This window comes from Coturnix japonica, chromosome Z (genome assembly GCF_054131305.1).
Source record: "Coturnix japonica strain WE chromosome Z, WE-NBRP24, whole genome shotgun sequence".
Classification (NCBI taxonomy): Eukaryota; Metazoa; Chordata; class Aves; order Galliformes; family Phasianidae; genus Coturnix; species Coturnix japonica.
The window spans coordinates 49,561,318-49,588,719 of record NC_140702.1 but is presented as its reverse complement, the minus strand read 5'-3'; the positions used below and the strand labels follow the sequence as shown (position 1 = coordinate 49,588,719).

General features: G+C 41.9%; 2 protein-coding genes, 2 long non-coding RNA genes and 1 pseudogene across 4 annotated transcripts in view; 1 reads left to right on the top strand and 4 right to left on the bottom strand.

Annotated features, from left to right (window-relative positions):
- The window catches only part of LOC146754013 (putative COBW domain-containing protein 7), a 51,451-nt gene that overhangs the window by 6,704 nt on the left and 17,345 nt on the right, over positions 1–27,402 (bottom strand). The window lies entirely within an intron of this gene.
- On the bottom strand, positions 1,924–5,019 carry LOC146754018 (uncharacterized). The gene is made up of 4 exons (XM_085529270.1): positions 5,005–5,019; positions 3,064–3,715; positions 2,243–2,280; positions 1,924–2,079 (listed from the first exon to the last, which is right to left on the bottom strand). Exons 1-4 carry the CDS (start codon positions 5,017–5,019, stop codon positions 1,924–1,926), a joined length of 861 nt encoding a protein of 286 aa, XP_085385396.1.
- On the top strand, positions 5,412–10,554 carry LOC146754017 (uncharacterized). Its single transcript, XR_014939162.1, has 2 exons — positions 5,412–5,856; positions 9,291–10,554. It is a non-coding gene; the product is annotated as an uncharacterized LOC146754017 (long non-coding RNA).
- Positions 15,097–19,614, bottom strand: LOC146754016 (doublesex and mab-3 related transcription factor 3-like; annotated as a pseudogene).
- Positions 21,010–21,948, bottom strand: LOC146754015 (uncharacterized). The gene is made up of 2 exons (XR_014940134.1): positions 21,661–21,948; positions 21,010–21,246 (listed from the first exon to the last, which is right to left on the bottom strand). It is a non-coding gene; the product is annotated as an uncharacterized LOC146754015 (long non-coding RNA).

Here is a 27,402-nt window from a genome sequence, read left to right as displayed (position 1 = left end):
CTAAGTATTTCTCAATATTCCATTTTGTCTGTCAGGGTACTGAGAAATATGGAACACACCTTTGAACACTGGTTTGATTCAGCCCATTGGTTCTTTTACATCCATGACAATTATTCAGATATCTTCCATACCCCTTTATATTTGCTAATAAACATGTATGTACTAGCAGACATTGCCCCCTGTAGTTAACTCAGACAAATGGCAACAGCTGCCCAATAGTATAAGAATGTGAGCACTTAAGACAGAGGTCTATTATAAGGCATTTTTTAGGCCTAATTTAGCCAAGGAAACGGTGTGGAATTGCACCAGACGAGGGTCAGCTTGGGTATTAGGAAAAGGTTCTTCACCAGAGGGCGGTAGACATGGAACAGCCCCAAGCAGCCAGAGTTCAAGGAACATTTGGAGAAAGCTCTCAGACATAGAATTGGAATTTTGGGTGGTCCTGAGTAGAGCCAGAGGTTGGAGTCAATGGTCCTTGAAGGTTCCTTCCAACTTAAGAGCATCCTTTGATTCTATTCTATAATTCTACACTTCTGAGCAGGTAACATCAAATCTTACTTAGGCAAGCTGGTAAGACTGTGGAAGCACATAAATGCACTGGAAACATCTCCAGAAAGGGGCAGACTCTTTTTCACTGCTTTCTCACTGCTCTTTTTCACTACACGATCTGTTGGAACAATCATGAGATCTAATTTCTAATAACATTTGAGCATGTACAATGTCACGGTTATACCAGAAATTTCATACCTGACAGTTGTTCTGACTTTATTCAATTCTTCCCTTGACACCAAATCCGTTTTATTGACGATTACAAGATCAGCTAATGCAACCTGCCTATGCATTTGGAAAAAGAAAAAAGAACACCTTGAACAAGCAGTTTTTTGTAAGGCAGAAGCAGTATGTCTCTCATAGCACTGTAAAATTACTAGATTGTTAGTACAGGAAGGCAAACATTAACCAAACCATCAGCCAACTAAAACATCGTGGAATGACTACAGTATTAGCTTCTTGAGGTTACTTGTGGCTTGTGCATTTCAGGAGACAAAAGTAGCAGCAGCCAGTGACATGAAAGACAAGCCATGGCCACTGAAATGTTTACAAGCACAGCATGCTGAGGCTTTTTCACTGCTAGCAAAAATGTATAGCTAATGGTGAGGAGACTATACTGAAAACTGTTTTTGTAGCTGAAAGTTGAGCTTCTTTCAACCTGTTATTTGTACTCTATCTGTTGTAGTTTCCATGGAAAAAAAAGAGGAGGCATTATTTTCAGATCAACCTACTTATTAGAAAATTCATATCTAAGCAGAATGATCAAATGAAGTACAGAGTAAGTTTTGTTTTCTACCTTTGTTTAAAAGCAAGGGAGGGGAAAACCTTAGAAAAGAAAAAGAATCAATTTTGAATGATCTTCCGCACAGTGCAGTCACTGACTATGATTAAAAAAGTGGTTTTGATATCCATACCGAGACGCTTCGTTGACAAGGCCTTCTGGCTTCTCCTCTCTCAAGTGCTAGACAATAATTAAAACAACTGGATTAAGCATGTTTAAAAAATGCTCAAATTAATTTGCATTTAAACTATGCCAAAATCATTTTACACAATGTATGATTTTCATTCATACTGCTTAAGTTACTACATTGTAAGGAACTGTTTTTATGGCCAACTATCAATGAAAAAGCTAGAAATGAAAAACTATTTCTGCACTTACCAATCCTCACTGTTCTGTAGGTCTGTTCTTTCAGTACACTTTACTTAGATGCCTCTGTTACCTGACATTTTATTCTACTTCCAGGCAACTAAATCATCTGTTAATCCGATCCAGTATGTAGTAGTCCAACCCTCTAACCTCTCCTCCCCGTAGCTGCCATTACAGTCATTCAATTATAAAAAAACCTAGAACAAAACTATTGTCGTGAACCTGCTTTACCAGGATTGGACTTGATGATCCCCATTGTCCATTCCAACCCCCACAGTTCTGAGATTCCATGAATCACATGTCAAGTAACCTGACAACTCTTTGCAGAGATGCTGCTGCATTGGTAAGAAGCTGAAAATTGCATGCTTATCAGTTCTTTGTTCCTGTTCAAAACACAGTACTAGTGAGCCACAATAAACGAAATATATCCTTATTTGTTCTAAGAATTAAAGCAATTGTAAAAAAAATTAACCAAAATGAACATCATTGCAACAGCTGTTCTGGGTAGCAGTTTATCTAAAACATGTGGGAAATCCAGTATCTTACCTGCAATCCATGCTTTGCATAAACAACAGATACAATACCTAAAGGGAGAACATTAAAATGGAGTAAAACCATTAGCTGCTTTAAGCACTCCTTTCCACACAACTATCATCACATTTGAAATCATTTATAGTATTTTCAGAACTCCCAGCATATCCCAGCACAGCACTTGTCACCTGATTAGTTTGCCTTATTAACTCATACCTGTAGCTAAAAAAAGTCCACCAAACTAGGCTAGAGAAATTCTTATTTTTTGCTTGTTTTAGTGAATTGAAAAAGCTCTTCCAGTACAGAAGCAACAAAACAAGTAACTGGACCTCTGACAAGAAATCTGAGGATATGAAAACCAAGATTACGTCTCTAAATAACAGTCATTAAATTACCTGACTTGCAACCTTAAGTCACTTGTTACCACACTCGTGTCAGAGATATGTTCTTACTCCTCCTGCTGCTAGTAATACGGATCAATGACAGTCTCTAAGACAAAGTTCTCCCACAAATTCCATAGCAATGCAAAAATTTATTTGAAATACAACCAAGATTCTTGAGTGAAATGATAGAACCTAGAACAAAACTATTGTCGTGAACCTGCTTTAGCAGGATTGGACTTGATGATCCCCAGTTGTCCATTCCAACCCCCACAGTTCTGAGATTCCATGAATCTCAGAATATCAAGTCACATACGACTCTGAGACAGGCACCTCCTTTCTAAATAAAACTCTTAAAGGTTAAAAGGAACATTGGTGCTGATATATGTGAACCATGAACAGGGCTCAGCTGCTTTATCTCCAGGCATTTTCTGGCCATGTGCATGGAGAGCTTACCCCGTTGGCCGCGGCCATCTGGACGACGATCTCGATGGCCGTCTTGCTCAAGTAGCGGCCGTCGCTGCCCACCACCATGGTGCAGCCCTGGCGGTCGCGGAGATCGACGGAGGAGAGCAGGCTCTGCACGAAGCTGGGCAGGTAGTTGCGCTGGCTCTCCAAGAGCCCCGTGGGGCGCCGCAGCCCCCCGCCGCCCGTCGGCCGCTGGTCCTCGTAGGGCGTCGTCTGCACCGTCAGCACCGGGATGGGGTTCCTCTCCATAGCGATGCCCGGTGCCGCCCGCCCGGCCGCGGCTCCACTGCGGAGCGGCGGCCTCACACAGGCTCCCGGTCGGAGCCAACGGCGGGGCGAAGAGAGGCGGTTCCGTCCGCCTCAGCGGCGCGGGCTCGGGCTCCCTGACGGCCGGCCCCCGCGGGACGGAGGCGGGTCGGCTCGCCCCTCGGAGGCCCGGGGGGCGGTGGGACAGCGGCGCAGCGGGGGTGCCTGGGAGGGCGCGGGGTCGCGCCGCCCCTTCCCCGTTCGGCGGAGCCCCGCCGGCGCCGCGCTGCGCGCAGGGACGCGCGGGACTTCCCAGAGCCGTGCCGTCTGCAGGATGCCCACTGCTCCCAAGGCTGATCCCAGGGAGCCCTCCTGCTGGAGGGGACACCTCCCTCTAGACCAGCTTGCTCAAAGCCTGCTCACGCTTCTTTTCATGCAGTCTAGGCTACTGTTGGCCTTCTGGGCTGCAAGCACGCATTGCCAGCTCATATTGAATCTTACCTCAACCCACAGCCCCACAGCCCTCTCCTCAGGGCTGCTCTCAAGCCATTTCTCTGCCCAACATGTATCTGTACTCAACGCAGGGGCAGGAAAAAAAGGTTCAGACAAGCTTAAGAGTGATGACTTCAGGGATGCCACATCTGTTTTTCCCAGTGCTTTCTCTTCATCAAAGGTATGTTATGACACAGCCTTCTTTATCTTCCATCACCCTTTCCCAGGAGTGCTGCAGGCCATGTTTCCTGCACACTGGTACTTGGGCACAATGCAGCCTTCCACGTTTAACATTCATTCATAGCTTTCCTTTTTCTTCTTTCTTTTTTCTTTTTTTTTTTTTTTTTTTTTTTTTCTGCTGCCTTTTTGCACTGTCTTATCAGAGCTTGTGTACTCAACAGCCATCAACAAAACTATCTTTTAATGTGGCAAAGATGAGTTATCAGGTTGGACAGTTCTTCAAAACACATAAATTGCTCCCGGTACCTACAGAGCTAAACAGAGGAGCAGCACAGCACGCGTGGTCTATAACAGAAGTGAGGATTTCATACACCAGCATCCATCTGCAGCATCCGTGGGAATCATATTTTTGAATAGTTTCATTTTTGTTGTATAAGTAAAATTGACGGATCCGCCAACTAACCTGACTTATCCCAGGACCTCAACTGTCTGGGGGAGAGACACAAACATGGACGCCATGATGTCTTCTCTCAATTTATTGTTGCGTCACACTCCTTATATAACATCCTAAATCCCACACAGACGTGTACACCCACTAGGCAAAACCCGATGCACGCAAAAGAACCTATACACACACCTACCTAAACCCCCTGCCCACTAACTCTTAACCTACAGGCCCAACTCAGCTATTCTAGAACAGAACATCTACTCAGAACAATTGTATGCACTCATAAATCCTTACAACAACAACTTAGTACCCCAACATAAAATCCATGCAATTTCTTGGATTTAAATGGGACTGTTTATTTATTCGTTTGTTGAAGCTCTTTATTTTTGTTGAAGCTCTTTATTTATTTATTTTTCTTGTCTTGGAAATGTGTCCAGCTGTAATGAGAAAATGCTGCTTTCACGTTCTTCAAATACTGAAGTGTTCTTTTCACTTAGCTAATTAAATTCACCCTCCTTCACTGATGGTGGGGGCAGAAAGCACAAGTTTAGCTTCTAACGTACCTTGGATGTCGTCATCCCATGTCGCAGAGGTGTCAGTGAAATCCTTCAACAAAAAGCTGAAGACAAAATTCTCTTAAAGAAAAAAACATTTGGAAAGGAAGAGAAAAATATCACCATGAATGTAAAAAGTTCCATCACTAAAAGTAAGCAGGTTTTTCCTTCCTTGCCTTTACTACTGCGAAGAAGCATAAAGTCAAGATCAGCTTAGGAATTTCTGAGGAGAAAAGAACGTTATTGCAGAACAAAGCATGTAGAGGCAATAAAATAAATGCTACCACTAGACGGTAGCAAATACTAATTTATTGTATTCTGATAACAGAATATTTGACCATTAAAAAACAAACAAACTAACTAACTAACAAAACCAAACAGTGAAATCCTGTGAGAAGGGAACAAGTGGGATAACTGCCTGACTGGAATAAAAGTCTGTTCTCTCTGGAGACAATAACAGAATTTCTCATTGAGGATAATTCACTTAGTAGGCTCCAAATTCTAATTTCCTGGTCAAGTACTTGGCTTGTCTAATAGTTTGAATGTTTGTCTTCTAAGGTGCTAAGCTTTCACAGAATTATAGAATCACAGAAACCTCAGAGTTGGAAGGGACCTCTGATGGCCATCTGGTCTGACTCTCCCACAACGAACAGGAAAATTCAGGGCTTATTCCACGGAACTGGAGTATGAGCCTTTCAATGATCCATACTGCACATGATGTTATGATGTGGAATATTGATAGCGGCATTACAAAACCATGACACAAGGGGCGCATTGCCAGGTGTTTTTTGGCAGGGCTGTGTGGAGAGTGTTTATGCAGATACGTGCTGCCGAAGCCTGGAGGGCTGCAACGGAACCGACGTGAGTAAATATGGACAGGCAAGCAGCATATGATTTATTTTCCGCTTTTCTTAGGCGAAGACAGTTTAAAGGTATAGACTTAGTAAAGGATCTCCCTGCTTTATTGAGCCGCGCGGTCTCATATGGCTTTTTTGCAAATCCCCACTCAGTGCACACCTTAGAGGAGTGGCGGCGGTATGGGGATAAAACTGGGAGTTAGTGTTAGACGATGATAAGCCAGCAAAAAAGAGAAGTAAGTTGTGGAAAGCAGTGCATAACGAGTTGTTGATGAGTCAGGCGGAAAAAAGGGCAGCTCGGGAAGCTCAAGCTGCGCAAAAACAGAATCAAGATGATGGGCTGCCATGGGGCACTAGTGTCCCGAACCCCCCTGTTTTTTCCTCCGTTACCTTGCCGGCTGCAGCCTCAGCGCCCTCTGCACCCCCTCGCGAAATGCAGGCTGACCTAGGAACGGAGCCCACGGAGGTCTCCTCTAGCCCTCCCCCTCCGCCGTCCGGAGCTGCCTCGGCGCCGCTCCATGTCTCGGCACCGCCTGTGCCGCAGCCGCAGCCGTCCGGCTGCTCTGAGCTCCCGGTGGCTCCGGAGCCGTCAATTCTGCGCGGGTCGGGTCCGATCTCTGGGGCTGGGTCTGATCTTGCGGGGACTGTCGCAAGGGAAAGACGCGAGTTGTGGTCTATGCTGGCAAGGCACGGGATGGAGGATGGCGATAATGAGTTAGTACAGACAGCAACTGAGAATCTTGCATTCCCTGTTGTTTACACTCCCTTGCCGCAGGGAGGAGTCCAGGCTGAGATTCAATCTCTGGACTGGAAGATGTTATCACAGTTGCGGGCTACAGTAGGGACATATGGGGTGACTAGTGAACCGGCCAGGCAAATGATAGATGATCTTTTTAGTGCGCATATCCTTCTCCCAGCAGATATTAGAAGCATAACGAAATTGATCTCTACCCCTCATCAGTTAATATTGTTTAATGCTCATTGGCATCAGCAGGCTGTGGTGTCCGCAGCAGTACAGAGAGGACCAGGAGACCCCTTAGCAGGTGTAACAATGGAACAATTGTTGGGTCTTGGGGCATGGACTCGAATAGAGGCTCAGGCGATTTCTGATCCTGAAGTTTTGCGAGAAACTATGAATATAGCCAGGAAAGCTATGGATAGTAGAAAAGCTGCGGGGGGAACGCCCATTTACATGGGAATAAGACAGGGGCGTGAGGAGCCGCTAGGTAATTTCATAGATAAGGTTGTGGATGCCATCAAGAAGGCTAGTGTTCCAGAATATATGCAAGGGGCATTGATTAAACAATGTGTGCTCCAAAATGGCAATTCCTCAACCCGATCTCTGGTTAATACATTGCCCGGAGATTGGTCAATCCCCGAGTTGCTAGAAAAGGCTGCTTCGGTTCCAACTGGAACCCAGGCATTCTTAGGAGTGCTTTACGAAAATTAGTGACGGGTTGCAAGAGCAGGCAAAGGCATTTCAGGAGCAATCTAGATCCTCGCATACTCAGGTTTTAGCAGCCCTTGCACCCCTCCAAGCTGCAGTCGCTACAAGCCCACGCTCGCAGAACAGCTCCCGCATGAAATGTTTCCGTTGTGAAAAAACTGGCCACATCCGTCACGAGTGCCAAGCCACTGGGATTTGGTGCAGCAAGTGTCAATCCAACACCCACAACGCTGCTGTATGCTAGAGGGAGTCGGGAAACGTGAGAAGCAGCGCGAGAAAGAACAGCGGCCGCGCTCCGACACAAGCAGCCGTTCCCAGCCAGCGGCCGCCTGCCGCCCCCCCCCCTCGTCGTGCGCGGCTGCGTCTGTGCAGCCCGCGTGTAACGTGGTTAAAGACACGGATGGACTGAAACCAGGGGATCGTTGTGACCCAGGTCCAGAAGATCCAGAAAGCGAATCGGACGCATTTCCTCCTGATGATACTTTGAAGGAAGCAGGAATCACAAATTTCCCTACAGCATCCTGTGATGTCTTAGAGCCGTGCAGAAAAGAAACAATATTAAGGGGTGATGCTGACACGTTGCAAACCTTTCCTAATCAGGTCCCCCGTTGGGAATCCCTGCCTTACGAGGCAGTGAAGGAGCTAAGGGAGTCAGTGAGAACATTCGGAGTTCAGTCAGCCTTTACATACTATCTTTTGGTTACAAACAGTGACAGTTACGCTATGACCCCTCACGACTGGAAAACTGTGTTAAGAATGATCCTCTCTCCTATGCAATACACCGTGTTTCTGACTGAATATCAGCTACATAATTTGACTGATAGCTCTTTGCCTCAGACTCGGACAAATCCCTGTGACACAGCACCTCTTCAACTGTGTCAGACAAATGTCACTCACATTCCTGAATTTGGCCGTCTAAAATATGCACATGTAACAATAGATATTCATTCTTCTTACGTATTTGCCACAGCACATACAGGTGAACACAGTCATGACACCCGTAAACACTGGTTATCTGCTTATGCTGCTATGGGAATCCCACATACAGATAATAGGCCTGCGTATACCTCTAAGGCCACTCAAACTTTCCTCCAAGAAGGGTGTGTTAGACATACTACAGCCATTGCTCATTCTCCCACTGAACAAGCTATCACTGATCACATTTATCAAACATTGAAATCCATTCTTATTATTAAACGAAAAAGGGGGAATATGGGAGACACACTACAAGAAATATTATGCAAGGTTTTGCTTGTTTTGTTTGTGCTGAATTTTTTGAATCGTGTTCATAGAGATACAGCTTATGTGGATCGTCATTTTGAGGCTTCCCCAGTGCTAAAGGAACAGCCTATGGTTAATGTTTGGAATATGGCCACAGGACTTTGGGACTGTCCCCTACCATTGACAACTTGGGGTCGTGAATATGCTCTTATTTCCACAGGGACTGGCCCTACGTAGGTTCCAGCATGATATGTTTGGTCTCATCTGAAGGCAGAAAATAGCATCCAGCCTTTAAAGTAGTTGTAATTGTGTGTTTCTTACTTAGTGGTATTGCTTTGTAACTTGCTGTGTTATAGATAATATTACTAATAGTTTGACATAGTGTGTGATTTTCTGTTTTACCAATGCAGTCTCAAGATTTAGAGTTGAAGGCATTAGCTAGGATGTTGTGTGCTTCTTCTATTTTAGTAATAGATCAGATGTGTATTAAACAGGATTTGATCTAATCAATGCTAGAATCTACAGGAATAGCTCTTTTAATGTTTTAGTACTGTTTGCTTATGATATTATTAGCCTATTAATTAGCTTTTCTTAATTTGCAAAGACAAAACCTGGAAAGGAATCCCAGACAAAGAGATGACCCTGTATCATAGAACAGATACCTCTTTTACATCCAATTAATTGGGATCTGAAAATATAACCATGCATCATTTGACAAAAGTGCACGCTAATAGAACTAAATTTGATAGTTTATTTTGTTTTCCAAGCAGGTGTTCCACTTGGGCTCTATATCACGCACTGGCCATGCGGCTGTGGTGTACAACTGGAAGAAATCCTTCAGACCCTGAATGCAGGAGAGAATCTGTGATGGGTGAGAGAGGAAAGGTGCACCTTGAAGCAGGGGACGCCCTGCTGGCACTATCTGTCGCATCCACCACCAACACAGCTTGCTGTTTCTCAAGGGTCAATAAGTATTAATGCCCCTACTGATACTCTAGTCCATTTGTCCTCTAAAATTGGTTCTATTTGACATGCTACTTCATAAAATTGCACGATCATTAATCAATTATTAGCCCGGATAACTCAGTTGGTAGAGCATGGTTATGAGCATCTTAAAAGCATTTATTGCACAAATTTTAGTGGTCATTAAAATCAATATATCAGAGTATATGAAAATTGAAGACTTTTCCTGATCAGTTACAGATTAACACAATGGGACCCTCACAGATGTATTTTCAGGTTGCAGAAACTTAGGTTGCAGAGCAAACACATTTGTCCTTTACAGCAGGTTTAACAGTAATGTTGTTAAGTTGTATTTGACTTGTCTCTCTTTTCACTTTTAGAGTATTGTTAATCGAGATCTTGATTGAGTTATAATAGTTATGTTATTAATTTAAGTAGTGTTGTTACTCTATAGGCAGTATCTTGAAATTGTTGTAATACAAGAAGAATTCTACGGAGCAGCAGCCATGGATCGAGATGAGAAGTTCACAGAGCAGCAGCTATGGAGCAGGATAAAACTACATGAGAACTGATTGAACAGATGAACTGAACTGATTGTTAAATATGATTAATCGGTCAGTAAATCAAACCCCTTTTCAGTTTAAAAGAAAACGGGGGAAGTGTGGAGAGTGTTTATGCAGAATGGCTTTGTGAGAAAGGACATGAAGAGATTCCATTAGTGAAATTGTAAAAGAATGAACGTGACTGAAGACAAAGACGGTCTATCCTAGGGCCGATCACGGGCTAGGCAGCTGAGAAGAAATCAGGATGTGAAAAGACAGGGTATGTAGCTAAAGACAGGATATGTAGCTAGAGGCATGGACGGCCTGAGGGAAAAACAAGATGTGTAGCAAGGTGAAGACATAGCTGTAAAGAAAAAGTATCCACAAGACTAACCACAAAGGTCAGATGAAGTAATGTGTAACCCACCAATCCTGAGCTTTACTTTTGCAATATGCATGAACTTATTACTGATTGTATAAATGAGATGCTGTAACACCTAATAAACGAGGCTTGTTGACCATGATAGCATGAGACTTGTCTCCCGCGGTTACTTCCAACAGGGCTGCACTGAATCCTTTCATCCCACAGGTGGTATTGGTATTGGGTTTGCCTCTGCTCAGGTGCAACATCTTGTACTTGGATTTATAGAATCTCATAATGTTACTTGTGCCCATTGCTCAGCACTGTCTAGGTCCCTCAGGATGGCATCCTGTCTGTCCCTCTGGAGTGTCAACTGCACCCCACAGCTTGGTGCCATCCACAAGCTTGCTAAGGGTGCACTCAACCCCACTGTCAGTATCATTAATGAACATATTAAAGGTAATCAGCCCCAGCATTGGTGTCCAGTTCTTACAGAGCACTGGAGAATTTACAGGTAATAGCCATGTACTCCTTGTAGCAGCTTTTTTTACCTCATGGAGATGGAGAAAGAGACATCTGACGCTCAAACTGAGCTACGAGATCTCCCTCAGATCAGTGGGCAGAGCAGGGATGTACCCTTGTGAGAGTTGCCCGTGTCTCATCTTCATTTTCCATAGAGTGAATACAGAAATAACAAGCCGCATTCCCAAAGGTTCTGTACATGTTTCTGTTCTGCTGAGACTCTAACGAAGCCTGGTCTCCAATGGCAGTTCTCCTAGAAGTATGTCTCCCTCTGCATTCCCAATCTTTCAACACATACGATGCTCTAAACTTACCATCTACAAGGTCTACTGCCCAGTACCTGCAGCAAAAGTTTGACCTTCCATGTGATGTCAGGACTCACACTGTGTGTCCATGTGTTTGTCACACAGCTGTGGTTACGGCCCTCTGGTACTGTGTTACTGTGGAGATCAATGTAATTAGTCTCTCTAAGGGAAATCTCAGCTGAGATTTCCAGTGTACACACAGCATCCTACCAGGAGCTGCTGAGTCATGCAGAAAGCTGCTGAGACACTGCATTATCAAAGTGTGCTTGGGGAAGAAGTCTTGTTATCTGCCAGTGAGTGTTCCAGACGAGTGCAGGAACATTAAGATTCTGCATTAAGTTAGTTGGTTATAGGGAAGGGAGAAGAATGATGCTTGAGGGTTATATGCCCACTAGAATTGAAGTTTGGAAAGTGCGCATTCAGAAATCATTTTATTTCCCAGTAATGGCAATATGCAATATCAAGTAAGAAATGAAATTGAAGAATTAATCATCTTCTTCAAATACAGGATGGCTTCAGTATTAAAATTAACATATAAATTTAGCCTCAATCCTACTCCCCCACTCACGTCCACATAAGGAGTGAATGACTGAAACAGTATACTGGGAGAATCCAAATCGTTCTTCAAACGTGTCAGCACGAACGCGAGGCCAGCCTGTTCAGCCAGCGTTCGCAGAGTGGCCCTGGGGCCGCAAGGAGGGCACGTCGGGGCCGCGGGGAGCACGCAGCCAACTGCGGAGCCGCGGGGAGGGACGTGGGGCAGCGCAGCACAGCGCTGTGTTCTGATCGCAGCCGCCCCGCGGAGCGGCTGAGTGCGGAGCAGCCGGAAGAAGGGCTTCCTGCGGAGTTACCGTCTGTGTTGTGCGCACAGGCGGGTGGTGAGCCGTGAAATCACCGTCCTGACAGGAGGAGCACCACAGAAAATGCACCTGGGCTCAGCGGCTCCGCGCACCCAGAGCGAGAACTGCGCCGTGAAATGAGGGTAAGTCCTCTTGCTCCAAGTGACTCGTGGCTGCGGTATCGCCCCCTACAAAAATAACAAATAAAAATGAAATAGGACCACTTAATTGCAGGACTACAACAAAGGCTTTGCTGATCTTCTTGATGCTTAAGCTCGTTCTTTATGGTTTCCAGACACGCAGCCAGTTTCACTCCTTCCTCTTCACCCACGCGTCTTCTCCCTTATTTTACCACGAGACGGAGCCAGAAAACAGAGGGCTGGGACCTGGTACCTGCAGGAACCAGGGCTGGGAAGTGCATGGCCTGAGACAAAACAGGTGTTCTCAAGAGCGTCTGCTGATGCAAAGGAAAAGGTGCAATTGGGTAGTGCATGTGGGCCAGGTGCCAGGAGTGGGATGAGATGGGATGGGATGGGATGGGATGCAATAGTACATTATGGTGCATAGGGAAGCAGAGGTTCTCTCATCTCCTATTTGCCCACACTGTAAAGGCAGGATGGAGTTAGGATTCCCCACAGGTAAAGACATAAGGAGCAGACTCCAGCACCATGGGGCCCTGCCAATATGCCAAGGGCCCCAGATCCTTGCTGCATGTTGAGTGAAGTCTAGAAATGACACCCACATTTAGTGGCAGCCTGGAAACACAGCTGTATGAACAGTATCCTTTCCTAGACATATAACTGCTGGTCAGTCCAATTGGTTTGTTTGGGTCAGTTTGGTTGGTTGGTTAGTTTATTTTCCTGTTGGTTTGTTTGCTTTAATGGAACTTGTAAATAGCCAAAATACTGCAGAAGTTGTCTGCAGACAAACAAAATGTGTTTGGTTTTTGTTTTTAACATGTTTATGTTTACTTCATTTAAAAATAATAATAATAATAATTGTGAATTTAGTCAAAAGATATTCTATGATTCCTGAAAGAATGACTATTTTAATTTCAGCGCTTTCACAAAGGAAGAAAAAACAAACAAACAAACAAAAAAAACACCCCACAACAGTTTATCAAAAGAGATAGGATTTAATAATTGCTGATAACTGCATTGCTGACCCTGCATTTTTTCACCCATCATGTTTGTAGTATGAACAGTTTGCCCCAGCTTGGCCAAAGGTCATCTTTCTCTGAAAGATATGTTCCATTTCCAAGATGTCAAGGTTCTGCTCACTGAAAACCCACAGACCACAGTGCATAAGATCACTATGAGCTGTCGGTTGCCACTGTTTGGTCTTCCTGCTGGAGGTTATTCACCCTCTGCTGGGAAACAAAAGAAAGAAAAAGAAACAGAATTCATTCAACCTATGAGGGTGCCTATACAAAAGCCTCTGCTGGAGGGAAATCTGCTTGGTGCATGAGCTCAAAACCTGAGCTCACGGACCTGTTTGTTCGCATCGAGCCTTTCACACCTAACTCCTCTATGATGTCGGAGCACAGCATTTCACTACCTCATCTCTTTCTGTTTGCAAGACCAAGCTTATTTTATGAGTGCCTATTACTTTTCTGCTTGGAGTGTCTTGAAGATGAATTTGTTTACAAATTCCATGTGGGCACAGGAAAATGTGTCAGTCAAAACTGTAATTCTGCATTATGAAAATTCCAGATGTTCTTACATTTGCATAAGGAATGCTACTTATTTTCTTTTCTCCCACTCTCCACCTTTCCCTCTTTGCTCTCTAGCATACAACTACAAATTGCTTTACTGAACAGATTGCAAAAATACACAATAAAAAGTGTATTTCTGATCATTTATCCCCCAGAGAAAATAAAAACATTATTTATTTTATTCTCCTTCTGCTTGTGCCTGTTCAATATCAGTATAAACTGTGGGATCCATTGAGTACACAAACATTATGAAGTATGAAATGCCAAATGAGAACACAGGCATTCACATTAGCAGTGATACTAGGCAACATGCCTGACAAATTCTAAGGTCCTACAGCCCACCTGCTTTAGGCTTCCCCCCTCTAGGGGAACCCTCATTGGGTTTGAGGGGTAGGGCTGATCTGTACACATGGCAGGCCTGCCAGCCATTGCATCCACACAGAAAGAAGTGTTTTGGAAAATCCAACTGCCAAGCAGATGTGGTCACTGGCAAATGGTTCAAAAAATGGCACAAAAACCTTAACAGACAAATATCTAGGTGGAGAGTGAATGTAGCGGCATTCTTCACCAGAAGCAATTTGTAGTGTTATTCTGACACTGTAATGAAAGTAGGATAAAAGGGGAGTTCATGCATGCAAACATGCAATAAATTGTTCAAATAATTACTTTTCCAGATTCGGGAAAGCTGCCATTTAACTCCACACTGTTTTAAAGAAAGGTCTGCAATTACAACCTATCTCCTATTTCTATTTCTATAGCATAGGGAAAAAAAAAAAAAAAAAGAAAAGAAAAAAAAGAGCCTCTTATTTACTTATATATATATATTTTCCCGCTTACTGTGACTGTTACAAGTTCTGCTTCACTCTCCTGAACTTGGAAGTGTCTGTAGCACACATCCAAGGACCTAAGCTTCCCTCATGATAGCATTTGCTGAGACTCAGTTTCAGGCTACGAGGCAGGGGGGCAGAACCTGGACTGGGAAAAATAGACTTGCCTTGTCTGCTGTTGCTGGAACTAGACATTGTTACCCCAGCTGGCAGTTAATCAGCTCTCTATCCTCAGAAATGCTATTTGCCCAATATAAATGACATAAACCAAGATGATCATCTTAGTTTATTTTTCTGGAGTCCTTAGCATGCTACATTAACCTGACAATGTTTAATCTTGTGTTCATTTCACAATACACTTCATGCACTTCACAGCCGTAATTGGTTTTACACTGACATTACACATTTTGACCTAGCCATGGGAAAAGAATAACTCATAAGATTATTTTTCTAAAAAATGTCCAAGCTCAAACAGTACAGAAGCAGTTCATGCTAGTTCCATGTGCATAATTCTTCTGTCTTTCCTTTCAATGCAAAGATGATGACTGGTCCTTGTTTTAGTCCATTTGCAATTGAACTACTTTTGTTTGATTTCTTATGTCCTGAGGAGTTCTCTCTTATAAAACAGCATTCAAGTATTCTAGTTTAATATCCCCAGTTGTCTGAGTTAAGGAACAAAGTAGACCTTGAGCTTCTGTTTCCGCTATGAATCTTCCAGAGTCCCGTAACCGATGGCCATAAAGTCTTTCCTTGTTGTACGCACTCAGAGCTAAAGCCAGAGTATTGCTATTTGGCATTATCCAATGAAGTGCAAGAAATTAAATACGTTATGTCTTTATTGCTATAGTACAATACCAAGCAAAGTCAAGTTTTAATACAATTGCAAGTGTTTCATGGAGTATACGTCTCTCCTCTTCAGGCCCAGTAGTTCAGCTGCACTGCAAATATCACTTACTTACTTATCGTATGCCAAATGTCATCCTAAGAAGATGTGTTGAGTATTCTTGAGTCTGAAGAATCAGACCTTTCATCATACTCATCTTCTGTGTAAAGAGGTTGCTTAGACACAATAGGACATCCGTCATCAGGGATTGAGATCCTAGGATCTTCTGATGAGCGAGAAGGAAGGACAGAAGAGCTTTGGAAGACGCTGGCCAAGTTGCTAGAGAAAGGACTGACATACTGGGACCGCAGCTGGTACTGCTGCTGCAGCATCATGGTGTTCCAAAGGGTGACATCATTAGGCAGGAAAGGACTGGACTGGTTTCTTGCCAAAGTGTTCCTCAGCATCAGTGGGTAGCGAGGTGGCTGAGGAAATGGGTGCTACAAAGGTACAGTCAGAGGATTGGGCACAACATTGCTGGAGTCAGCAGAGAACCTCAGTGTGTCAGGGACCCTGAAGGCTGAGCCCACTGACCACTTGGAAGAGGAAATAGGATAGGAACTCAGCGTGTGTTCAAAAATATGCCCATTGGAAGGTAGAACTAGACCATCTGACTCTGCAGAAGTTCTCTCACCACTGGCCACTGAAGACCGGCTGGACAAGAGAACCTCAACAGCGCTCACCAGGTCACCACCACATCCTTTCAGGATCAACTCCAGCACCGTCGGCTTCTGGTTAGGGAAAATCTTTTTCAGCACTTCCAGTGGAGGTCTGTTGGCTTTCAAGCTGAAAGGTAAAGAAACTGTCCCAGAAGGACCTTCTATCAGTAGGTGATTCTGCTCTGCATGGTACTTGGGGCTCTCTGGATGGCTCTCTGTGCTCCCACCAGTTTTCTGAACTGCGTAACCAACCTCATCCACTTATACAATTTCTGGGCTTTCAGGGGTGAAGCAGGTTCTGGCTTTAGCCATGTCTGGGGAATTCCTTTGGTCTGTGTCTTCGTCACTGTAGGTCTCAGCATTGTCTGTTCCGCTGGCATCACCCAGCCTCTCCTCACTGATGTCTGCAAAGGAAGGCAGAGAAGTCAACAAATGCTAAGTCCAAATGCCTCTATGGACACCAGAGGACAGACTCTCCCTATAGGGAACAGAGCAGGCTCCTAGGGAAGGAAAGAAAGAAAACAGAAAAAAAAAGCATTTTTCTGATAAAATTAAATTCTCTTTACAATGTCACGTGAGAACAAAACTGCAAGAGTCATGAGACATGACCTAGGCATTTTGTGCTTCTTTTCAGTCATCTGTCTCATTCTTCCACGTATAAGAAAAGCATCTTTTTTTCTCCTGCATCAGATGTGCTATACTAATCCTTCCATCCTTCTTCACTAGTTACAAGACAGCAATGAGCCAACCCAGTGTGCAAGTTCTCTCAGAGGAACTTGAGCATTTTCACTCTGGGATTCCTATTGCACTGGTTGTAAGATGTAAATATTCAGAGAGAATACCCTGGAAGACCAACATTTCCTCTGTAAGTGCAGCAGCACTGGTAGAACCACTGCACCACATCTGCTGGCTCAGAGCTGTTCATATAAATCAATATATCCTAGTTCTTGTTCTGCAGAAACCAGTTCATTCCCCAGCAAGAAAAACAGGTTTCTCTTCCAAACCTGATCAAACCTGATGCCTTCATTGATTAGAACACAACATTTAGAAAAAAAATAATCTTTTTTTTGGAAAGGACCCCTTGAAGGCATCTGGTTCAACCTCCTGCTCAAAGCAGAACTAGCCTAAAATCTAGAGCAATTTGTTTTAGTCCCTGCTCAGCTGAGCTTTAAATATTTCTAAGGCTGGATGCTTAGCAACCTCCCTCAGCACTTGTTTCAGGTACCTTGCCTGTCGTGTGTGAAGCTAAGAAGGGCAGAGCAAAAGCCCACGGACCACGTTTTTACCAGAGGTACACACAAAAAGGGAGATACCCCAGGGCTCCAATCACAAAAGGGGGCAATGTTGAAGGCTTGAAATCCTTTGCAGTCATTTATCTAAGGATGTTGTTCTGCTGACCTCCCTCATGCAAGTGCAGTGCTGACCTGACAAACATCAGCAGCTGGGGAAGGGGACACTGCAAGCTGATGCAGACAGAGGCTGTGTTCACACAGCAGAGCTTCTGAATGCACAAATGTGAAAGATGGTCTGCAGAAACCAATGCAAGTACTTGTCTGGTTTCCCAAGCCCACAGTGATGAGCCCAAGTAGATATGGCATGAAGCAAGCAAAGGCTTCCAAATTGTGCTCACAGTCACCCCTACCAGACTGAGAGGGAACTAAGGGCATGTAAATGGAAAATCCTGGCCACTGGCCTCCTGCAGGTCTGCCTCACTCTCTCACCCTGGGAATGGACAGGGCATTTCTGGTGCAATTTACCCACTTTGTCACTCTGAGAAAGGAGTCTGAGTAAGCTGAGCAGGAGGTCACCATGCTGTCCAGAACGGGAGATACATTCCTCTGCTGTAAGTAAACCATCAGCTCCTGGCAGAGCAGAGCAGACAGTCAGCATGGCAAAGGGCTGTTCTCTGCCTGAGGCAGGAGTGATGGCCGTCCTGTGGAGCCGCGGGTGTTGCTGGCTCGGGTTGCAGAAGATGAGAGTGGGAATAAAGCTGAGGTGCCCTTCTGAAGACCCCATCTTTCTCTTTGAATTGCCTGACCTGTGCTGGTTACCCGTTTTTCATCTGGTTATGCTCTCTGTCCAGAGCTAATAGAGAAGCACGTATACAATATGAGGCAATGTGCATATGAACTTCTTTATGCTCTCTGCGTTAGTCTTGCCTTAGCATCCAAGGGGAATGCAGAAAGCAAACAAACCGGTAGCATTATCTTTTTGAGAGAATGTTAAGACTTAGGGGTAGCTTTTACTTGAAAAAGAAAAGAAAACGGGAGGGTCATGCTACCTTTCCCTCTTAATCCCCCACCACCCCCACCCCCCCCCTCACACACACACACACACACACACACACACATCTTCATGCCTTCACAGCCACGTATTTATTACCAGAGAAGGGATATTAAGAATAATTCACGTGCGAATGAAAGAGCAATTTACACACTTGAGTCTTAGAGAGCAGCCCGAGGACAACTAATTGCCTCTGCCCCTGTCGTGATTTGTGATTCTTAGGTCACAGATCTAGAAAGGCTAGAAACCAGCAATTAACATGTAGATGAATAAAGACGATATTGCATAATGAAAAATAGGCTGCTTGTTCCCAAAGAGCTTGAGATAGTGTATAAGATGAGCCCAAAACACCCCATGATAGTCTGAGTCTCATGTCAAATGTGACACCAAAACCATTTCTTAGTGCAAAACCTACCAGGAGCTCCAGCCAGCAGATAATACTGATTCATACACCCAAGGCTGCACAGTTGGATCTGTCATTTGCTTGCCTTCATTTCATCAGTGGAAAAAGTACCCAAGGATCCAACCCACAGCCTTATTCCTGCCTCCAGTATTTTTGCCAGTGAAACAGAGGACTCTGGTGGAGAAAAAGGATCATTGTCATCATCCATGTTGTTGATCCTGATGAGGATTAGGGTAGTGTTACAGCATGAACCATGAAAGCTGACCTTTACAAGCAACAAATTCCATGTAGCACTTGAAAAGTGGTAGCATCTTCTTGGCCTTCAACTGTGAAAATAGCTTCCTGAACAATCACTTTGACAATGCCAGTCTTACAGGTTACACTGGTTTATATAGGCATGTCAGTAAGGCTAAGTAAAAATAAAGGCATATGAAGTGCTACATGATATATGTCAGCAGAAGACTGAAAAACAAGGGTCTAGGTCCTTTTGTGTGTGGGAACTTCAAGCTGAGTGCAGGAAGATGCTCACATATCCTCTTCTGAGCATGGAAGTGGCACTGCCTCGTTACAGTTTCCTCCTTCTTCCTGTTCCCTGAGAATGTTACAGGATAATTCACTCCCAGCACAAATGGTGGGGAAAATTTATCCTCTGCTTATGCTCTAGACCCACACCCTTGTCTGCTAGTGAAGATGTGTTCATTCAAATATACCATTATGTTGTTAAGCATGAGGAGACATCAGAGCAGCCCTTGCTCATGAGCCAGCACTTAACAGTGAAAGATAAGATCTCCTCAGCTTTGACAGCCACTATTGGGTCTCCAGGCTGTTTGATCCAGCAAAGTAGCTGATTGCCAGACCAAAAGCATGAAGGAGACATCTCAACTGGCTCCCATACTGCAATCTGGAGGTGAGGATGAAGATGTTATTCAGCTCACATTCTAAAATAAAATAAAATAAGATAAAATAAAATAAAATAAAATAAGGAAATATTATTTTCTACTTTGATAGTTTGAGTATTTGCTTACAAATTACTAACAAAGTGCAAAATCCAATAATCTTTCTGGGTTGCTACTGGAGAACAGCCCAGTTTATTTTTCACACTGCCAAAAGACTTGTTTTTCCTTTGACAGAGGGCCTGGCAGTCATCTCCCGGTGCCTCAAACTACTGTAATGCATTTGATATCAGTCCACACAGCAAATCTAGCCAGCAGCAAAGCCGGAAGCAACATTCGGCCACTCCCTATCCCAAAGAGCTCCTCCAGGTGCTCACAGCACCAAGCCCTTCCCGTGGTTCTCAGGGAGCGCTGCAGTGAGTTGCTGGTGAACCTGCGGGTGACGCTGAGAAGAGGAGTTACAATGCACCCCACCCCTGCTCTGCTCATATCGCTCCCAGAAAGATCCTGGGGCTGCCCGGGATCGGGGAAGGGTCGCCCCGTGCTGTAACGTCAGCTCATTCGTTGGTGACATCACTGAGCGTCCGCCATGAAACGGGGCACGGCCGCTAGATGGAGCCGCTTGCCCGACGGAGTGATCCTGGTGTACTATGCGGGTTCTGGCGCAGCCGTTTTCAGCCCGGCTCCCAAAAGCGGATCGTCTCTGCTCTCCACCCTCAGGTATGTGTCCAGATTGGGCTCGGCTCAGGGATGCATTCAAAGCCAGTTGAGGTTCCAGACGCTTGGAAGTTTAAAATACAAGCCCATTTCACAAGGAGCTCTCAAATGTCTTGTATATACAGTTCACTTTCAGCTGAACTCACACATTGCCGGCGGGGGTGGGGGGGGGGGGGGGAGGTGGGGGGGGGGGGCGGGAGTAGGTGACAGGACTTGAGCTGTAAGGCTGGAGCATATGCCAGATCTTCAGCATCAGTGATTTTTTTGGTGAAACAAAAAGGCGACCCAAGTTTGTCTGGGGACTAATTGTATTCAACTGCAGACAAATTAAACCCAGGTCACTATGGCTGGTTGCTGGCCGCTGCTTTTAGGGTGTGCAAGGGTCTGTGAAGCAATGCTGCAGAGGAAGTGAGGACTCAGAGAAGGATGGGGTGGTTGTGCTGCTCTCACCACACCCACAGCCACAGCAGATTCCCCTGTTGCCAGACCAATGTGACTGCAGAAATAGTGAAAATCTGTCAAAAGAGCAGCCAGAAGTGATGGCCAAATCAGGAAATAAGTGAATGCCAGACAATAACTCAACAAGCAGAAAATTTGATTGAGATTTCAGATGTTAAGTATATACCAGTCATCTGCAGAGTTAGTTGCAGCTTTCCATACCCATACATTATGGAAGCCTATCAAAACCTCATGTGGTGAACTTTCCAGGAGGAAGGAAGGAGTACAGGCAGACAGCCCACCCCACCTCAACTTCAGGCTTCTACTGTAGAGCTCCCTGTTCCTTTTTGAAGCCAGCAGAAGCAGGCACAACACCTCTAAAAAGGTAAGATAAATACATAAGTAAATACAAGATAAATACAGCTTCTTGGAAGGAAAAGAAGGGAAGGGAAGGGGAAACAAAAAGGGAAAGGAAAGAGAAAAGGGAAGGAAAAGGGAAAGGGGAAGGGAAAGGGAAAGAGAAAGGGGAAGTGGAAGGGAAAGGGAAAGAGGAAGGGAAACGGAAACATAAAGGGGATGAAAAAGAAAGAGCAAGAAAAAAGAGGGAAGGAAAGGGGGAAGTAAACAGAAAATGAAAATTAAATAGGGAAGAAAAAGAGAAAGGAGAACACGAAAGGGGGGAGGAAAAGTAAAACAAATAGGGTAAGAAGAAGCCTATCAAAGTCTCATGTGGTGAACTTTCCAGGGGGAAGGAAGGAGCACAGGCAGACAGAGAGGCCAGCCCACCTCACCTTCAGGCTTCTACTGTAGAGCTCCCTGTTCCTTTTTGAAGAAGCAGAAGCAGGCACAACTCCTCTAAAAAGGTAAGATAAATACCAAAGTAAATACAACATAAATACAGCTTCCCCAAAGAAAAGAATTGAAAAGAGAAAAGAAAAAGGGAAGGGAAATAAAGGGAAAGGGAAATAAAAGGAAAGGAAAAGGGAAACATAAAGGGGAAGTAAAAAAAAAGAGCAAGAAAAAAGGGGGAAGGAAAGGGGGAAGAGAAAATAGGGAAGAAAAAGAGAAAGGAGAACAGAAAAGGGGGAGGAAGAGAGAAACAAATAGGGTAAGAAGAACCAAAAGCAAAAGAAAATAAGGGGGGGAAATGGAAGGGAAAGGTCACTGATGGCCAGAATATCTCCCCTCCATCCCCCATCACCAGTATTTGTACGACAGTCCTGCAGATTTTTTTTTCTTTTTTTTTTTTTTACCAAAACCAAAGCTACTGATGGCTACTCTATGATTGTGAGAACAGCGCAAAGAGGTATCAGATGATATTTTTATATCTGTTTGTACATCGAGAAGTATCATTTCATGAAGTAATTGTGCTTTAAAAGTAAAAAAAAAGGAAAGTAAAGGAAATGAAGAAGGGGAAGAAGATGAAAGAAAAAGGTGAAGAAAATTGGGATAAAAAAGAAACAAGGGAAGAAAAAGAGAAAGAAAAAAAAGGAGAGGAAAAATAGAGAGATTTAAAAAGCAAAAAAAAAGGAAAATCAATGAAACAAGAAGAAAAAGCAGCAGAAAAAAATAAAAGAAAAAGAAACAAGAAGATAGAGCAACAGAAAAGAAAGAAAAAAAAAGAAAAAAGATAAAGAAAAAGAAAAAAGTTAATGAAAAGGGAAAAAAATAATAGGGATAGAAAAGAGAAAGAAGAATAGAATAAAGGGAAAAAAAAGAAGATACAGAAAAACAAAAAGGATAAGGTAATAGCAAAGCCAAAAGAAAATAGAAAAAGAAAAAAGAAGAGAAAAAGAAAAAGAAAAAAGAAGAAAAAATAGAGAAGAAAAATAGGGTAGCAAAAGAAAAGAATAAAAAAAAAGAAAAGAAAATAAGAAAAAAGAAAGGGAAAGGGATAGAAGGGGGTAAAGGGAAAGAAAGGGGAGGGAAGGGAAAGAGAAGTGGGAAAGCAAAGATAAAAGGGGAAGAATAAAGGGGGAAGAAAAGAGGGAGGAAAACAGAAGAAGAATGATAGTTGGGAAGAAAAAGAATAGTGAGAGGAGAAGGGAAAGAAAATGAGGAAGAAAAAAATAGGGGAAGAAAAAACAAAAGCAAAAGGAAAGAAGGGAAGTCAAAGAAGAAAAAAAAATTAAAAGAAGAAATGAAAAGAAGAAAAGAGAAAGGGAAGGGAAAGGGAAATAAAGGGAAAGGGAAAGAGAAAGGAAAAGGGAAAGAAAGGGAAAGAGAGGGAAAAAAAATGAGGAGAGGGGAGGGGAGAAAATGGAAAGAGGATAGAAAAAAGAAAGGAAAAAAGAAAAGAAGAAAAGAAGAGAATATAAGGAAAGGAAAGAAGAAGAGAAAAAAAGTAATAGGAGAAAGATAAAAGGAAATAGAAGAGGGAAGACAAAAATAAAAATGGGGGGGGTAAAGGTAAGAAAGTGGGAAAAAAAGAAGAAAAATGATAATAGGGAAGAAAAAGAATATAAAAAATAGAAGGAAAAGAAAATGGGGAAGAAAAGAAAAACAAAAACAGGAGAAATGAACAAAAGGAAAATGAAAGAAGTGAAGAAAAAGAAGGCAAAGAAAAGGAAGAAAAAGAAGAAGAAGAAAAAGAAAGGAATGAAGAGTAAAGAAAAGAGGGAAGTGAAGAAGAAAGGGAATACGAAAGAGAGAGGGAAAGAGAAAGAAAGCGATAAGGAAACATAAAGGGGAAGGAAAAAAAAAAGAGCAAGAAAAAACAGGGAAGGAAAGGGGGAAGAAAGAGGAAATGAAAATTAAACAGTGAAGAAAAAGAGAAAAGGGAATAGAAAAGGGGGAAGATAGGGAAAAAAGGTAATGGAAAAGAAATAGGAGAAATAAAAAACAGGAAACAGAAGGGGGAAAGTAAAGATAAAAGGAAGAAAAAAAGAGGGAAGAAAAAAGAGGGAAGAATACAGGGAAGGAAATAGAAGAAGAATGATAATAAGGAAGAAAAAGAATAGGAAAAGGAGAAGGGAAAAAATGGGGAAGAAAAAACAAAAAGGGGAAGAGAAAGTAAAAGCGAAAGGAAAGAAGGGAAGAAAAAGAAAAGAAGAAAAGAATAAAAAAAGAAAGGAAAAGAAAAAAAAGGAAAACAAAGGAAAAAAGAAAAAAGAAAAAAGAAAAAAAAGGAAAAAGAAAAGAAAAGAAAAAAAGAAAAAGAAAAAGGTAAAGAATAGAGAAGAAAAGAAGAAAGAAAAAGAAACATAAAGGGAAAGAAAAAAAAGCAAGAAAAAAGAGGGAAGGAAATGGGGAAGCAAAAAAGAAAATTAAATAGGGAAGAAAAAGAGAAAAGAGAACAGAAAAGGAGGAAGCGAAAGTAAAACAGATAGGGTAAAAAAACAAAAGCTAAAGAAAATAGGGGTTGGGGGGTGGGGGAATGATTGGAAAAGGAAAAGAAGTAAAGAATATATGGGCTATAAAAAAAGGGGGGAAGGGAAGAGAAGAAGAAAAAAAAATAATTATCAAACTTAAAAAAAAAAAAAAGACAAAGAATGGGTCGGGGTAAAAAGAAAAGAGGGAAGAAAATCAAGAAATAAAAAAGAATGAGAAAAGGGGAAGAAAAATGGAAAGAAAACGAATATTAAAAAGAGAAAAAAGCAAGAAAGAAGAAAAATAAAATAAAGATAGGGAAGAAAAAGTTAAAAGAAATAGGGAAAAAAACATGAAAAAGGAGAAAGTCAAGATAAAAGGGGAAGAAAAAAGAGGGGAGAAAACAGGGAAGAAAATAGAAGAAGAATGATAATAGGGAAGAAAAAGAATAGAAAAAGGAGAAAGGAAAGAAAATGGGGAAGAAAAATAAAACAAAAAGGGGAAGAAGAAGCAAAAGCAAAAGGAAAGAAGGGAAGAACAAGAAGAAGAAAAAAAGAAAAAGTAAAGAAAGAAAAGACAGGAAAGTAAAAGAAAAAAGAGAAAAAAAAAGATAAAGGGCAAGAAAGGGAAAGGGAAACATAAAGGGGAAGAAAAAAAGGAGCAAGAAAAAAGAGGAAAGGAAAGGGGGAAGAGAAAATGAAAATTAAATAGAGAAAGGAGAACAAAAAGAGGGAAGCAAAAGAAAAACAGGTTAAGAAGAACCAAAAGCAAAAGAAAAGGGGGATGGAAAAGGAAGAAGAAAACATAAACAAGTAAAAAATATATGGGAACAAAAAAAGGGGGGGGAAGGGAAGAAAATAAGAAAAAAACAATCAAGATTTTAAAAGGAGGAAGCAAAAGACAAAATGTGGATGGGTGGGTGTCGGGGGGGGGAAGAGGGAAGAAAAGCAAGAAATAAAAAATAATGAGAAAAGCGGAAGAAAAATGTAAAGAAAATGAAAATTAAAAAGAAAGCAAGAAAGAAGAAAAATAAAATAGAGGTAGGGAAGAAAAAGGTAAAGAAAAAGACACAGGGAAAAAAAAACGTAAAACAGGAGAAAGTAAAAGATAAAAGGGGAAGAAAGACGAGGGAAGAAAACAGGGGAAAAAATAGAAGATGATTTGGGAAGAAAAAGAATCGAAAAAGGAGAAGAAAAAGAAAATGGGGAAGAAAAATAAAACAAAAAGGGGAAGAAAAAGCCAAAGGATAAGGAAAGAAGGCAAGAAAAATAAGTAGAAAAAAAAGAAAAAGTAAAGAGAAAAGAAGAAAAAACGGGGGGGGAGGGGGGAGGAAAAGGAAAAGGAAAAGAAAATGAAATAAAAAATATATAAGAACAGAAAAAAGGGGGGTGAGGAAGGGGGAAGGAAGAAAATAAGAAAAAAAATATCAAATATATAGGCAAGAAAAAAATAAATGAAAGGAAAGAAAAGCAAAGTATAAACGAAAGGAAAGTATAAAGGTATGCTAAGGAAAGGAAAGTATAAAGGAAAGGAAGGTACAAAAGAAAGTATAATGGAAAGGAAAGTATAAAGAAAAGGAAAGTATAAAGGAAGGGAAAGTATAAAAGAAAGCAAAGGTAAGTATATTGGAAAGGATAAGAAAGTATAAATGAAAGGAATGGGTAAGTTTAAAATAGGAATGGAAAGGAAAGTATAAGGGAATGGAAAGTATAATGAAAGGGAAAGTATAAAAGAAAGGAAGCAAAGGTAAGTATAAAAGAAGGGAAAGGAAGGGAATAGAAAAGAAAGGAAATGTAGATATAATGGAAAGGAAAGCAATGTATAAAGGAAAGTCAATATATGTAGAATTGCAAGGATAGGGAAGTATATAAAAAAGGAAAAGAAAGGTTAATTTAAAAAAAAAAAAGGAATGGAAAGGAAGGTCTAAAGGAAAATGTTACAGAACAGAAAGGGAAGGTAGGTATAATGCAAAGGGAAGGGAATTATAAAAGAAGGGAATTTATAAAAGAAAGGAAAGCAAAGGTAAATATGAAAGGAAAGTATAAATGAAAGGAAAGTCTAAGTTTAAAAATAGGAATTGAAATGAAAGTGTAAAGGAAAGGATAGTATATAGAAAAGGAAAGTATAAAGGAAAGGAAAGTATAACAGAAAGGAAAGCAAAGGTAAGTATATTGGAAATGATAAGAAAGTATAAATGAAAGGAATGGGTAATTTTAAAAATAGGAATGGAAAGGAAAGTATAAGGGAATGGAAAGTATAAAGGAAGGGAAAGTATAAAAGAAAGGAAGCAAAGGTAAGTATAAAGGAAGGGAAAGGAAGGGAATAGAAAAGAAAGGAAAGGTAGATATAATGGAAAGGAAAGCAATGTATAAAGGAAAGTCAATGTATTTAGAATTGCAAAGATAGGGAAGTATATAAAAAAGGAAAGGAAAGGTTAATTTAAAAAAAAAAAAAAAGGAATGGAAAGGAAGGTCTACAGGAAAATGTTACAGAACAGAAATGGAATGTGGGTATAATGCAAAGGGAAGGGAATAATAAAAGAAGGGAATTTATAAAAGAAAGGAAAGCAAAGGTAAGTATGAAAGGAAAGGAAAGGAAAGGAAAGGAAAGGAAAGGAAAGGAAAGGAAAGGAAAGGAAAGGAAAGGAAAGGAAAGGAAAGGAAAGGAAAGGAAAGGAAAGGAAAGGAAAGGAAAGGAAAGGAAAGGAAAGGAAAGGAAAGGAAAGGAAAGGAAAAAAAAAAGAAAGGAAAGGAAAGGAAAGAAAAGGAAAGGAAAGGAAAGTATAAATGAAAGGAAAGGCTAAGTTAAAAATAGGAATTGAAATGAAAGTAGAAAGGAAAGGAAAGTATACAGAAAAGGAAAGTATAAAGGAAAGGAAAGTATAAAGAAAAGGAAAGTATAAAGGAAGGGAAAGTATAAAGAAAGGAAAGCAAAGGTAAGTATATTGGAAAGGATAAGAAAGTATAAATGAAAGGAATGGGTAAGTTTAAAATAGGAATGGAAAGGAAAGTATAAGACAATGGAAAGTATAAAGGAAGAGAAAGTATAAAGAAAGGAAGCAAAGGTAAGTATAAAGGAAGGGAAAGGAAGGGAATAGAAAAGAAAGGAAAGGTAGATATATTGGAAAGGAAAGCAATGTATAAATGAAAGTCAATGTATGTAGAATTTTAAGTATAGGGATGTATAAAAAAGGAAAGGAAAGGTTAATTCAAAAAAAAATCTCT